The sequence below is a fragment of the Bison bison genome, unplaced genomic scaffold (assembly GCF_000754665.1).
Source record: "Bison bison bison isolate TAMUID 2011002044 unplaced genomic scaffold, Bison_UMD1.0 scf7180017862979, whole genome shotgun sequence".
In the NCBI taxonomy this organism is placed as follows: domain Eukaryota; kingdom Metazoa; phylum Chordata; class Mammalia; order Artiodactyla; family Bovidae; genus Bison; species Bison bison.
The window spans coordinates 1,170,822-1,186,478 of NW_011493551.1; the positions used below are offsets into that span (position 1 = coordinate 1,170,822).

Consider the following 15,657-nt stretch of genomic DNA (forward strand, 5'->3'; position numbering starts at 1 on the left):
CCTGGGATTCTCCAGGCAAGAACACTGGAGTGGGTTTGTCAGGGAATGTTTAACAGTAGGATTCCTGTGTGCTGTTTTCTATCTCTCTTGAGCCCTCTGTTCCTTATCAGTTCCTGTCAGGAGCGAGAGGAGTGGCAAGCCAGTCCCAGGACTGAGATCATAGAGATGGGATGCTTGCATAGGATTCCCTTCATTAGCCTTTCCATACGGTGAAAGGGACTATCTACGACCCTCTTTTGATATGGATTGCCTTTTGGCCTTATGGCCTCTATTGCTCCTTGTCTCCTTGGTAACTTGTAAAGCCTGGTCTTCTGATCTTTATCTGAAGAAGCCACCTTGTAATACGGTATATATACTCACACAGAATTCAATAAAGCACGCTTGCTCCACCAGAGACTTGGGTCCCTGTAGCCTTCCTTCTCTCTCTCTCTCTATTGGCTGATCCTGCATAACCCAGGGAATATTAGCCTCTTTCCTTCTTTCACTTTCTTATCATCGACTCTGGACCACCAGGTTCTGGTCCATTAAAGGACCCCAACATGGGTTGCCATTTCCTTCTCCAATGCATGAAAGTGAAAAGTGAAAGTGAAGTCGTTCAGTTGTGTCCGACTCTTCACAACCCCATGGATTTCAGCCCACCAGGCTCCTCCGTCCATGGGATTTTCCAGGCAAGAGTACTGGAGTGGGTTGCCATTGCCTTCTCTGTGACCCCATCTGGTCAAATAAAAAAAAACAAAGCAAAACCCAGAGGGCAGAGATTATTGCTCTGTGTGCTTTGGATGCTATTTTTTTAAAAACAGCTTTATAGTGGTATAACTGAGATACAATAATTGTATGTTTAAAGTGTACCATTAAAAAGTGTTGACATGTGACACACCCATAAAGTTATCACCACAATCAAGATGGAGAAGACATCCATTACCCCTTAGAGTTTCTCTGTGGCCCTTTGGAATCTCTCCCTCCACCTTTCCTCACCCCACCATCCCCAGGCAATGGTTGATACACTTTCTGTCACTATTAATTCGTTTGCATTTTCTAGAACATGACTGGCCAAGGCCATCCCAATGCTAGCACAGGCCCTAGGTTGGGGAGCCAGAGCTTCTGACTTCCAGTCTCAGCATTTTGCTCATAACCTGGGCTGCCCTCTGTAAACAACTTGAACATCTCCATCATCAGCCGAGCCGACAAAGTGCTAGCACCAGCTATATCCTGGAGATGACCTTGATTCCAACTCTAGGGCCAATGTCATATGCTTTAATATAGGCAAAGAAGAACCACAGACATGTTGGAGGGCCACAAGAATGCTCATTTTTGCTTTTCACTTTATTCCAAAATAAGCCCTTGTGCATCACAGCAGAAAAAAGGTGAAAGAAATATTGAACCTTGATAGTTTAGTAGAAACCATTTAAAATAAGGTAATAAGCAATGGATTGTAAGCAGAATTACATAAAATAAGTGGTCCAAAATATAAGTCACACCTTACTTTATAGACTATAAGTCATGTTTCTGTTCACCCTCACAACACTCCTAAGGGTAAAAGGAAGAACAGTCTCCATTTTGTACCTACAGAGCTAAGGTCCATGATCTGCCCCAGAGCTCACACTTATGAGTGTCAAGGCCAGGGCCACAATCATGTTCTCAGCAAATTCAAGGTCCTTCTCAACAGGTAAGAGAAGTAGCACCTGGATCACTGGGCAGGTCTGCTTAAACACAGCCAGATCTGCTTGTTAACAGGTCTAGACTCAGGGGACTTAGCACAAAATGAATTTCACAAGGAACTCTGAAGAGCACGTGCTGGCATGGCAGTGATGGGGTGTGCGGAACCTGTCCTGGGTTGTTTGAATCAGAGGAGCCGTGTTTGAGCATTTAGGGGCCCCATGTGAGAAAGGAGTATCTCCACAGCTCTTCAAGGGGGCCCATGCAGCTGGTGGGCAGACCCGGGATCTCCTGGACCCAGGTTCTCCCATCAGGGGACAATGAACCTGCGCTAGGGGAACCAGGGTTTCCAGAAGCCTGCTCCCAGGAGCAATGGTGAACACCTCACCTGATCCAGCTGCCGCTGTTCATGGGCTCCCCTCAGATGACAGTCAGGCTGGTGCCTGAATCATCCCTTTGGTCCTGTGTTCACCCACCCAGAGTACTCTTGACCTCTCTTCCTGCTCATGAGTTTTTCCCCATTGATGGTCCAAGGACTTGGACCTTTCTCTCTATTCCCACAAAATAGGTACAGCCCCTATTTCTAATAATCTTTTGAAGTAATCTCTGCCTTCCTTCCACCCTCTTTACCCTCAGCACACACATGTGCTCACAAACTTTGAATACTCTCTGATCACAAGAGAGAGTGATGAATGACCCAGCCACGGGCTTCCCCTGTGGTCAGGGAACATGTGGCTCCCCCTGATTTCTACCCTGAGGTGTTCAGAGATAAAGAACTGCTCCTTCTCACATGTCCCCCTTGAGTATCATTTATATTATTTATATTATATTATATTATTTATCCCAACCTGCACCATGTTAGCCTTGGCCAACCTGTCCATGGAAGCCAGGTCTAATGGCATTTTTGAGAAAATGGATGTGAAAAAAGATGAAAAGGTGAGCCACTGAGAAATCAAACTCTTTCCCCCAAATCATAAAGAAAAGCAAATCCCCATGTGGGGTCAGGAGCAGGGTTCAAGGGCTCCTTTGAATGCACAGCGACTTCACTGATTATTAAATCACAAGGTCTGAGAGTCAGAATGTACTGTATCAGATCAGTCGCTTAAAGAATAAAATCAACCCCTAAATTTTCCAGATCTGCAAATGAAGTTTGGAGTGGTTAAGAAGCAGCTTGGCTTCTCTACTCGCTCCAGGCACGATCGATCCCTGTGTGTTTAGCTTGCTTCCAGCTCCAGCTCTGCTCCTTGGCTCGCTTCATCACTCCAGGCTCAGTCTTGGAATAAGCCACCACAGGCCCCTCCTTCTCTCCACTTCAACAGGAGGGCGGTAAGTGTCACGCATGGACTCCTCACTTCCTGATACTGTCTTCACATATATGTGGGCTTCTCCTCCTCCCATCATATTCTTCTCCTGGGTAGGTAACCTCCTAGGATTCTTTAGAAAACAAACAGGTTTAAAAAAAAAAATACATCAAAGACTTTTGCTTCTGGCCAAGTTGGAGTAACAGCAACCAGATTTACCCTCCCACCTGAAACAACCAACCTTCAGACAAAACATTTGAAACATAGTTTTAAAGACATTGAACATCATCACTGGATGAGTTTTAATCTATTATCTTCCTATTTGTTTGCTATTTGTTCTATCTATTTTTGTTGGTACTTAAATTTTTTCCTGTATTTTTTTCTATATGAATTTTAGAAGCACCCTATTGAGTTCTGTGAAAAATACCTGTTGAAATTTATATTGTAATTACATTTATTATACAGATCAATTTGAAGTTGTTTGATATCTATATATTATTGAGTTCTTCAATCCAGGAGCATTGTATATAAACTCCCATTATTGAGGTTTTATTTAAATATCTTTTACTGAAATTTTATTATTCTCCATGAAAGGATTATATGTTTTTGTTAGATTGATTCCTCATCATTCTATATATTTTTATTATCACTATTAAATTGTATTTTTAAAAAATTACTTTTTAAAATTAATTGTTACTGATTTTCAGAAACAAAAATTACTCTTTAATATTGACTTTTACCTCCAGTAAACTTGTTAAAATATCTTGCTAATTCTAGCGATATATCTGTAGATAATTTGGCTTTTTATGTAGATAATCATATTATCTGCAAATAATGACACTTTTCTTTCTTCTTTTACAGTTTTATGCTTTCTGCTTCTTTTTTCTTTTCCTCTTTGTTGAGGTATACTTGACAAATGAAGGATATTTAAAGAGTACAGTGTGATTATTTGACATACGTATACACTGTGAAAGAATTCCACTTCATTGAGTTAATTTCTACTTTTTTTTCTCAACATGCTGCCCTGGCTAGGACCAAAATGTAATATCTCAGTAGAAATGGAAACAGTGAGCATCCTTGTTTCATTTCTGATCTGAAAGAGAATCATTAACATTTCACCTTTAGGTATGATATTTGCTGTGATTTTTTTTTAAAAAAAGATGTCTTGTTTCAAGTTAAAAAAATTCCTTTAAAATTTTTAGTTTGCTCGGAATTCATATCACAAATGGCTGTTTAATGTTTTCGAACTCTCATCTCCTCTGGAAATGATCACACTGTTTTCTCTTTTGTCAGTGGAACAAATAACAGTAAATTAGTTTTCTAATAGGAATTCAACCTTAAATTCCTGTCCAGCCAATAAAAGTATAATGAGAACCTCCTCTGTGCTCACACTGTGCTCCTGTACACAACAGGCCTGAAGACCCTGAGCTTGTTTGTTGTGTGAATGATGTACAGTGACTATAGCCAAGAGGTCTCACCTCAGCTATCTGGGGGCTGTCATAGATTTCTGTAATTTCACAAGGCCTCTCACTTTCCTAAGTTGGTTAAGAGTAAAATAAAAAAGAAGAAGAAATGAAAGGTTACAACATTTGCCTATGACCATGATTAAAATCAGTGGTTCTTAAACCTAGCCACACATTAGGATCAGTAGAGTGCTTTAAAAACAAAATAAACAAAAGGATAATAACTGGCCCCTAAAAAACCACAAACAAGAGATACCATTGTGAGTTACTTGAGAAATAATATAGGTGGACACTGTGGAGAAGTGGGTGGGAGTAGAAATGAAACGAGATTGGCCGCGGTGGATAACTAGATTCTTTATACTATCCCCTCTCCTTTAGTCTCCAGTGCTCTTGCCTGGAAATCCCATGGATGGAGGAGCCTGGTGGGCTGCAGTTCATGGGGTCGCTACGAGTCAGACGCGACTTCACTTTCACTTTTCACTTTCCTGCATTGGAGAAGGAAATGGCAACCCACTCCAGTGTTCTTGCCTGGAGAATCCCAGGGACGGGGGAGCCTGGTGGGCTGCCGTCTATGGGGTCGCACAGAGTCAGACATGACTGAAGCGACTTAGCAGCAGCAGCAGCAACACCAGTGTGAGAACAATCAGAAATGCTTATAAATAAGGATGGAATTAGAACACAGAGACCACACAATACCACTGTATCACAACCATGGCCTCTGGTTGGATATGGGTCAGAGTGGCCCTTGAATTCTGAGCCTGGTCTCCAGAGAACTCTGGTATTTGTAACGGGTGGGGTCAGATGTGTGTGACCGATGTGTGTTAGGATGTAGAAAAAGTACAAAGATAAATAGAGTCACATGCTCCTGGACATATCCTTGTGATGGACAGCTCAGCAACTGTTTCTCATCTTTCGTAAGTTCACCTCCATTTTCTTTGAGAAGCTTGTGTCCTTGTTTCTCAAGGTCAGAAAACACACTCACGGCACAGACGTGTTTCCATGGCAACAAGCATCCCTCTCTGCTCCTACTTGTGCCACCCCAGTACTGTCAAGGGACCTGAGGATTGGATGATATATCAGCTCTGCCGGGAGGGTAGGGTCATGAGTCTGAGGCAGAAACTGAGGCTCAGAAACACCCACCCTTGTGTCCTCAGAAAACAGACACAAGTCCTGACACCCCCAGCCCAAAGCCAGTTCATTGAATACTGATTCCCGCCAACATGTCGCAACCCAAAGAAACTGCCAGTCACCTCAGTGGACTCACTGCTGCTTCTTCTTCGGTGAATCAGAGTAAACAGTAAGGCTACCAGTAGGGCCGTGGCTACCAGGGACGGGATGCCTGCTGCTAACCCAAGAGAAGGCCCACAGTCCTGCACAGAGAAAACAGTCAGGTTCTCCCGGAAAAAAAGGGAAGAGTTCAAAAGATTAAAATTAAAACAAAACTCTGCATGGATTCTCAGTGTCCTACACAAAATCAAAGGGGGAATGAAATACAGTGAAAAATTCTTTCCAATGTACATGACAAATGGCTGATTTTCATTATACTTAATTCACGTTGTTTAAATTGATAGGAAAAGGACAATAATTCAGTAGAAAATTGGACAAACATATGAACAGGCCATTCCTAGAAACAGAAATGTGTGTCGTATCAATACAGGAAAAGCTGAAAAACAGTTCAAAGCAAAAATTAGCATCCTTATCTGTTAGTTCAGCAAAAAGTAAAATATATACCAAAAAGTTTTACTGTATACCACACCATTTTGATATGAATTTTTTAAATTTATGTACAATAAATGCATGAACTGATTAATTTCCAAATTCACATTTGCTTTGATTCGAGTGGAAGTAGCCATGCTCGTAGCCCCATAAGTTTTCATATTTGTAATTACTTGCAGAGAGTATTGAGAAGCCCTGTAAATGTGCAACGATCATATGACACTCGAGTCTTCGTCACTTTTGAGGGGGTGATTTTGTTAAAGAATGACAAAACACAGAAAAGTATATAAATTACAAATATGTGGCTTGATGATGTCATGTGATGAACCCATCCAGGTAACCTGCCCCTAGATGAGGAAACAGAACGTTGCGAGCCCCTGAGAAGCCCCCTTGGGCTCCTATCCAGCCACTGCATGTGTATCCCAAAATCTATCACTGTAGTTTAGCTTGGTCTATTTTTCAGTGTTATCTTGAACAGTAGAAAGATAGTGTTATCTTTCTATCAAGAACAGTAGTGTTATCTTGATGAAAGTAGAAAGTATGTACTTTCACGTCTAGCTTCTTTTGTTCCAGACTTTGTGGAACCATCTATGATTGTTCATGTTCTCCTTCCCTTTCGAACTGAGTTGGTTGTAAGAAACACAGTTGAGCAGATTATGTGCTTGGTGACAGGTCACATAGCAAACGTCATCTAATCTTCAAAATGAATGCACAAGGTGGGTACAGCATTATCCTGTTTCTAAGCGACTGAACCAAGGCTCCATAATTTAAGTGGCATACTTACGGTTCCTTTTCCATCAGTCACAACTGGAGAGGAAGTCTGCGTAGAAAAAGAACATACATCTTAAGATAACAAAATCTATAGCATGCACATCATATAAGATAGTCTGCCCAAGGTTAAGCTGTAAATGCCTAAAGTATATCCCTCTGCTAAAATTTCTATTAAAAACAACAGAAGATAACAACTGTGGACTAGAACCTTCCTCAATCCTTCCCAGGTAAGAAGGAATACAATCGGTTACAAGGCATGAGAAATCAGAAATTCAGGTGAGAGCTTCGTTATTCACCCTGTGGATTTGCCATAATACATTTTATAACTCAAAAAGGCTTTATCCCGTCCCAAGTTCCCACACCCTTCCCAGCACACTTTGGGCCTACTTGTCCCCATTGCTAGAAAGGAAAAAATATAAATACCGGTGGAGCCAGGCTCTTTAAGAAGACCTTGGAGGAAGGAAGTCTGAGTTGCTCCGTCGTGTCCAACTCTTTGTGACCCCATGGACTGTAGCTCACTAGGCTCCTCTGTCCAGGCAAGAATCATGGTGTGGGTTGCCACATCCTCCTCCAGAGTATCTTCCCAACCCAGGAATTAAACCCAGGTCTCCTGCATTGCAGGCAGATTCTTTACCATCTGAGCCATAAGGGAAGACAACTTGTTTCTAAGAAGGCCTTACTTGTTCCCTTACCACAGTGAAGCAGATGGCTTGGGCAGGTCTCTGAAGCTGTGAATTATCCATATTCCTGGCATAATTCCATGTTGAATGAATACATGTTTCTAGTTCATGGCTCCACTCAAAGAGGGGCACTGAATTTTACCCATTTATGAGATATTTCAGATAAGAGTCTTACCTGGATGGATAAATCTCAGGGCACAAAGTTCCATGTTAGCAACTAACTCATGTAAGCTATGCTAGGTGGTGGAGTGTGGGGTTAAGTCTCCTTCTGGAATGGGGTGTTGATTTCTCCACTCACAAGCTCATGGGCCTCATTTCTTCATTCATAAAATAGGGCTGTGAGCACTTACCTCTAGGGTTGTTTGGAGGATCAAATGTGCACCAGGAGTAGAAGCTTTGATCATTCCTTTAAACTTGGCAAAGCTCTGGCCAGATCTGTTATTTATTGAATATTCTCATCAACCATGGGCTTCCCTGGTGGCTCAGATAGTGAAAAGTCTGCCTGCTCTGCAGTAGACCCAGGTTCGACCCCTGGGTTGGGAAGATCTCCTGGAGAAGGAAATGGCAAACTACTCTAGTATTCTTGCCTGGAAAATCCCATAGACAGAGGAGCCTGGAGGGCTACAGTCCAGGGGGTCACAAAGAGTAGGACACAGCAGAGGGACTTCACTTTCACTCATCAACTTCAGTGAGTACATTGGAATTTCAGTGGCTTTGTCTTTTTGATAGTTTTCTCTATTTTACCAAAAAAAAAAAAAATGATCCAGATCTCAGAGAAGTTATGGGTCTTCTCCCAGGTTTCACAGATAAATTTAACCTGAACTTGGATGTTTGCACTCAAGCCTAGACCTCTTTCCCAGAGAGCTCCGATCAAAGAAATATTTGCTTAACTTGCTATTGACACTTGGTACTTAAATGGTTTTAGTTTTACTGAAACACAATCTCACCACCACCCCACAATATGACCTTAATGCTGTGTTTGCCTAAAGTGTTCTGTTTCTCAGGGTGATGGGGAGACTTAGATATTGTTTCAGGTAAGATGTTCTGCTTTCAGGTTACAGAAATTCATTTGAGCTGCCTTTGCCCCGCTCCCAGAATGAGTTAACTCTAATGATTCAGGGGTTCCTTGTGGATCCCACAGGTGGTGGGAATCTGGCTTCTCCAGCCACTGGAGCTGGGCCTGAGACTCTGTCATGACCAAAGATCCCTTCTTCCTGGGATCGCTCCGTCACTCCTGGACAGCATGGCCTTTGACTTGTGCTCTTCTCTGCCTGTTTGCTTCCTTCTTTCTCTCCCTGGATGGATTTTTCTGCCCTCATGAACACCTGCTAAGTGTACCAGCAAATGCATATGAAACACTTATTATGTGCCAGGCTGTTCAAATACTTTCCCTCTATCAGCTCATTTATTCTTCACAACAGCCAGTGAAGCAGGACTAAAATGATCCCCATTTTACAGTAGAGAAGAGTGAGGCACAAAGAAGTGAAGTAACTTGTGTGAGTCACACAGCCCTCAGTGGTAGATGCCAAGTGGTCTGACTTCAGGGTCCAGGCTCTGCCTTCCATGACAAATGCAGTACCCCATCCCTAATTTTCATACTAGACAGTTCAGTGTGGCCCAGCAGGGGCTGACTTGCATATGTGGCCCTGTTCCCCACTCCCTGCAGAGAGGCTCTGACGCACCTGGCATCCACCTCCCCCCACTTTCCAGGGCATCCAGCTACACCAAAAGGGAAGGATTATGTGGCAGAAATATAATCACAGATAGGGTGGCCAGATGTCCTGGTTGTTCAGAAAAGTTGCCTAGGTTGCAACACATTCAGTGCTAAAACCAGACAGTCCCAGGCAGACTGGGGTGGCTGTTGTCCTACATAGATTCAAAGGGAGGAGGGACAGTTCTCAGAGAAATAGGCTGTTAACCAAGAAGACACTCCAAAAGGTGCTGACTTGCAGCATTAGTGCCTCCCTCTAACCCCCTCACCCTCACGGCCCTAAGCAACGGCTCCTTGCTTCTCTGAGTTACCTTCCTAGGCTGAGCCAAGCCAGGATAAGACAGAACCTGGGATCTCTACAGACCGGCTGGCTTCGAGTAGCCAGGTAGGAAGTGCCACCAGTTGCATATTGAAAGATTTGGACAGGGAAGGACAAGGATAGGGGAATAGGCTATTGACAATATTGACAATAGGCTACTGTCAGCCTCTGCAGACAATAGGCAGAGGCTGAAGCAGGGAGCTGAGTGAGTCAGGGAGGTTCAGAAGACAGGGCCGTCACCAGGAGGGTGGAGCAGGGGCCGGGAAGTCAGGGATAGGGTCAGGGTCGCCAGTGTGGGCAGCGAAGGCAGCAGTGGGTCACGAGGGTCTGCATTTCCAGTGCTCTCCAGGACGCTGCCCTCATGTTACAGTACACGTGAGCACCAGCTTAGGCGTCCTCTTTCCTGGCAGTCTCAGTCTATTTTCTTTGAATAACTATGTGACTTAGAAAAACTTGGCATAGCCCAAACCACTAAAAACCTGGGCCAGGAAAATGCCTAGTTCCATCAGAGCAGCAATTCTGGTCAGAAAACAATCCTGGCATGTTATCTTCTAAACAACAGGAGAACAAAATACGGAGGGTCAATTCTGGATTGAAACTGTCCGCCATCATCAATTGAAAATCTCCATGTGGACTTGGAACTGTCATAACCCAGAGCCATAAGATGTTCATTCATCTTGACCCAATGATTTCCCTTCTAGACTTCATTCTAAGGAAATCAGGTTAAGTGCCAACAAGGATTTATTTATACCTATGCTTATCACAAAAGAATTCTTAATTGTGATTGGTCATTTAGTTAAATAATTCGCTTGAAGAAATGTCATGAGACCATCCTCAGTTACTTTTATAAAGGCTGATAGAAAACATTTGTTATATAAAATTACAGGTGAGAAGATCATGGTATGAAGACAACAGAAGTCAAAATTTATGTAGGGCCAAACAGGACTGGAAGGAGTGACCCCCGTGTTTTCTGCTGATGGCAATTTAAGTGTTTTTTGGTTTCTTGCTATATTCCTTTTCAAAACGTGTATTTATAATTCTTATCATTGAGAATATGTCTCTCAGCACCCCCAGCTCTTTGTAGTGCTTTGAAACCTGTGTAACATTACAGCTTTACATGAGGTTTATGTGATGGTGTCCCGGAGGCCCAATGTCAACTCTGCACTGATCTCTGCTCACCTACCTGGTAAGCGGGGGCCGCTGTACTCACCATGTTGGCCGGCAGTGTGAAGTTCAGTGAAAAACTCTGCAAGAGAGAAGGAAACCTTAAAGGTTCCAGTAATGGTCAGCCAGGCCATTGTCTGACCCCTCCACCAAGTGAGGAGAATGTGCTGACCCCACAGGCTCAGTCAGCTCCAGCCTCCCCTCCCAATCTTGGCCCCTGAAGAGGGGAGCAGGTGAGTCAGGGGTCATGAGATCCCCCCTCAGCATCAAGGCAGTCCTCCCCTTCCTCCCCTCCCAGGCCCGCACCAGGGCCAGTTTAAGGGACCAGCCAGTCAAGCTACTTCCTGAGAGGTCCTGACTCAAAAGGGCAGCAAAAACATTAATAGAAACGTTCAGCAGAGTGCTGAAAGTTGTTTTGTTTTTTCCTTTCTCTCCCTGGAACTCCCCTCAGGAAGCAAACTGTGTAGACTGATGCCACTTCTTCTTGGGGTGGGAAGTAAGATCCCAGGGGCTCCCACTTCATCTCCCTCACTGGAGGAGAATTTGAGAAAGCTAAGTTTCCCTTTTTACTGAGTCCAAGGCAGGGGTTTCAGGCTGGAGCTGAGCTGGTTGGGATGACAGAGGAAAGGGGCTAATGCTCTGTGACCTCCCCTCACGTAGAACCCAGCCTCACGTCTCCCTCAAATATGGGGTCAATATTTAAAGATCGTGGGCTTTATACACACTACCAAGTATAAAATGACCTTTGCACGTGGTGCTAGTGGTAAAGAATCCACCTGCCAATGCAGGAGACGCAAGAGATATGGGTTCGCTCCCTGGATTGGGAAGATCCCCAGAAGTAGGAAATGGCAACCCACTGCAGTATTTTTGCCTGAAAAATTCCATGGACCGAGGAGCCTGGCAGGCTACAGTCCACGGAGTTGCAAAGAGCTGGACATGACTCAGTGACTGAGCGCATGTATCAAATAGGTAATTAATAAGAACCTGCTGTATAGCACAGAGAACTCTACTCAATGCTCTGAGGTGACCTAAACGGGAATCAAATAGAAAAAGAGGGGATATATATATATTTGATTCACTTTGCCAGAAACTAACCAACATTGTAAAGCAACTATACTCCAATAAAAATTAAAAAAAAGATCATGGACTCAATAGGGCACCAACTTGTTAGCCTACCCAGGTGTCCACTTTCCAGGATCAGGTCCTGCCCAGGGCCTCTGGTGCCTCTTTCCTCCTTCCTGTTCCCATCTTCCATCCTTCCAGTTTGGACTCTTTCATGTCAGTTTCTTCCAGCTGCTCTTTACCCAGTGCCTTTCCTGCCTGGATGTGAAAAATGGGTGGACTCTGCTCCAACTCAGCTGGTGACAGTTTCTGCCCCTGGCTCAAGGGGCTGGAGTGGTCTTGTTTCTACCTGATTGGCCCCTCTCCGTGTCCAGTCACCCTTGAATCATGCCCCCTGGCCGGGCTCTCTCTCATTCAGCCCCAGCCTCCCCAGTCCCTGACAACTTGGCTTAAACTCCAGCTCCTGATCTTCCTGAAGCCTCTGAAACCTGGTTTTGTCATTCTAGAAGCAATGTGCTTACTAAGATTTAAAATGAAATGTTAGCCAATAATGAGAAGATTGGGATGGATTAGAGAATCCTAAGATTTCAGAACTGAAGTGCCTCCAAGATTGTCTACCTCAGACCTTCATTTTACAGAAGAGGAAGCTGAGGCCCAGGGACTTCTCAGAAATTCCCTCATGGATAAATGAGAAGAGTTAGGGCTTATCTCTTAAAACAGACAAATGAGATTGGTCCATGTGACTCAAATCCAACCTGGAAGATGGGTCTAGAGACGATAGCACCAATATATACAAAATTGATGAAACACCTACTCTAGCTAGCTTTCAGGTAGGTTGGAATTCAGAGAGGTCAATGAATGAGAAACTCTTTTGTCAACTAAAAATGTTTCAAGCACCTACAAGGTATAGTTCCCACTGTCGCCTGCCCCAGAGATTGTCTTTCAATCAGGATGGCCCCAGCAGGCCAGCACCCTTCAGTGGCAACTGTTCACTTCCCTGTCTTTTAGCAACAGGAAACCCTTACTTTATAGAAAAGAAAATTGAGGTGAGAATTTGAATGGATTGCCCAAGTTCACATGATCTGTTGGCTGTCACTAGGACTTGGGTCTTTTGGTGACAGCCTATTTCTTTCTTTTTTTAGGAAAAAAAAAAATTTATTTACTTATCGGGCTGTGCTGGGTCTTAGTTATAGCATGCAGGATCTTTAAGTTGGGGCATTCAAACTCTTGGTTGCGGTATGTGGGATCTAGTTTCCTGACCAGGGATAGAACCCAGGACCCCTGCTTTGGGAGTGCAGAGTGTTAGCCAATGGACCACCAGGAAAGTCCCAGCAGCCTCTTTCTCCCATGTCACAGGCTTCCTCAGGACTCCTGGAGTTTCTTCAGAATAATTGGAGCCCCCAGGCTCACAGCACTTTGCACCTCCTCTTCCAAGACAGTATTAGAAAGACATCTGAGCTACTTAGGTGGATGCTGGCTGGTCACGGCATCAAATGCAGCTGCCCAGAGCCTTATCTCATCAGCAAACACTAGCTACTGATGTCAGCAGGCCCAGGACAAAGCTTTCTTTGGGGGACAACAGAAGGGAGGAGCAGCAACAAGGAGGCCACTGCACGTGCTGTTTATCAACATTTGGATGACGAAGATTTTGGCCAACTTCAGAAAGACATTTATATTTTGTAGAAACACACTACAGTACTCTCACGGAGAAAACAACATCACGTAAATGTGGGTGGAGAAGAATCTGACTCAGTGTCCTTTAGAGAGAAAGCTGACTGGGGCGAGGCAACTCTGACCTTGGAGTCCCCTGATCTGGATTCAAGTCCACTTTGCCACTTAGTAGCTGTGTGGCCTGGGGAAAGTGACTCAGGCTCTCTGGTTTCCTTTTCTTCATAACAAATCTATTCTCCCAGGCAGTTATTCCATCCTCAAAACTGGGATACTATTAACTTGCCCTGCCTATCTCATGGGATAAACTCAAAGGAACTAATGTCTGTGGCAGCTCCTTCAAAACTATAAATTATTCCAGGTGGGGGATCCCATGGTGTCATATTCTTCATGGCCTGACCAGCATGGAGCAAGGCACAGGGAAGTCACTAGGACAATCTTGTTGGGTGCAATTGTCTGCATGAATTTACAATATTCAAAGTACAGGAATTTGGTACAAGACACTCATCGCTAGTCTAAGCACTGTGTTGATATCTACATAGTGGTTCCAAAGGGACATCAGGATCTCAGTGGTTGAGTGTCACTCATTATGAGTCTGCTGTTTGTGATGGGAATGAGGGGAGATGGGCTAACTACTCACGTTGACTGAGGATACCCCATGTGTCACACACTGTACGCATCCCCACAAGGGGCACACTCTCACCCCTACATCATGGGTGAGGGAACCAAGAGACCAAGACAGGCTTCTCAAGGTCCCCAGCTGGTCAGTGGGAGAGGCTGGATAAGAAGAGGCTGGATCGTCTAAATAAAAAATCTTATTTCACAGATCTTCCTAACTCCAAATCTGAACAGCCCCTTTTACTAATCTCTTTAATAAAGGAATCACAGAAGCCCCTTCTAACTCAGCAAACTTCATTTGACTGAGTCACAACCAAACATGTACCACAAGTCAGTAAGAAAGGTGGACAGTTTCTGATGCAACTTATGAGTCTCTCTGTTTTGGATCACACAGCAAAAGGCAGACTAAACAAATAAGGATAAAGGACTCATTGCTCCAACTGGGAAATGAGTTTAGCTGAAACATTTACTCTGCACCCTTGTAGGTGGGGTTTTAAAAACAAAACCTTAATATTAAAATATAGGCGGCATCAGCAAATATCAGATGAGAATTTTTAATGATTAGTATTTCATACCAGTAGGAAAATAATTTCATATTTTAATGATTAGTATTTCGTACTAACAGGAAAATAATTTCATACTAATAGGAAAATAATTAAAAGCCAAGCTCCTTAACTTCCTTTCACTGAAGGTAATTATATTTGAATTAGAAGATGTGAGCTTTAAAAGCCTGGGTATTGTTGTTTATAGAAAGAAATGAAGGCTAGGCAGAGGAAAGATGCTCAGTTTCACTCACCATTTCCAACAGCTTCCCAAGAGCCTTCTCCAAACGCTGCCCTTGGCAACCTCGACTTTTTGCTGGTGTTATTGGCTTGTGTCTTGCATTTGTAGGAACATCCAACTGGGAGAGTAAGGGTGCCAAGAGAAGAGATGGCTCCACCAGAGCTCTGGCCAAGCCGTTTATGGTCAGGGGAGTAGCCGAGTGGTTGGCCCATCCCTCAGGCCAAGCCGTTTATGGTCAGGGCAGTAGCCGAGTGGTTGGCCCATCCCTCAGGGGAGATGCTCTCCTGCTCCGTGGCCACCGTGTATGACCCGGGTCACCTATGCTCTCTGCTTTCATTTTCTGTCCTTTTCACTTTCAAGCTCCTTCCTTGGTTACATCTTCATCTCAGCAAAGAACTCAGAGCTGGCCCGAGACCTCAGTGACTCCTGCAGCCAGCAGCTCTTTAGAAACAATGGGTTACACACAGGCTGAGTGAGGCTGGCCACTCCACCCCCAGTGGCCCCGCAGTGGCATTGATCACCATCCCAGCAATGAGGGAGTCAACACATCACCAGCATCGATGGAGGGGGTGCCTGGGGATGGGGGCTGGAGCCTGCTCTGTGTTGGAGGCAGGGCTGTACCTGCTTTAGGTGATGAGCATGAGTTGAGCCTCACCCTCATTCTTTTCTCACATTTTGATGCAGAGCCTCACAGAGCTGGAGTCCAAGCTGTTGACATGGACTGCCTTATATTTCTTATGAGTTA

At 44.1% G+C, this 15,657-nt stretch overlaps 1 protein-coding gene across 3 annotated transcripts; it reads right to left on the reverse strand.

The window, feature by feature from the left end:
- Window positions 1-1,305: 1,305 nt before the first annotated feature.
- On the reverse strand, window positions 1,306-15,363 carry OPALIN (oligodendrocytic myelin paranodal and inner loop protein). Of its 3 annotated transcripts, XM_010833032.1 has the most exons (7): window positions 14,926-15,320; window positions 10,828-10,863; window positions 7,331-7,435; window positions 6,921-6,956; window positions 5,671-5,790; window positions 4,436-4,492; window positions 1,306-3,090 (listed from the first exon to the last, which is right to left on the reverse strand). In XM_010833032.1, exons 1-7 carry the CDS (start codon window positions 14,926-14,928, stop codon window positions 2,914-2,916), a joined length of 534 nt encoding a protein of 177 aa, XP_010831334.1. In that variant the 5' UTR covers window positions 14,929-15,320; the 3' UTR covers window positions 1,306-2,913. The 3 variants fall into 3 exon arrangements, with proteins under 3 accessions (XP_010831334.1, XP_010831335.1, XP_010831336.1); XM_010833033.1 differs by lacking the exon at window positions 7,331-7,435 and having other exon boundaries at window positions 10,801-10,863; window positions 14,926-15,363; XM_010833034.1 differs by lacking the exon at window positions 7,331-7,435 and having other exon boundaries at window positions 14,926-15,353.
- Between the last annotated feature and the right edge of the window lie 294 nt (window positions 15,364-15,657).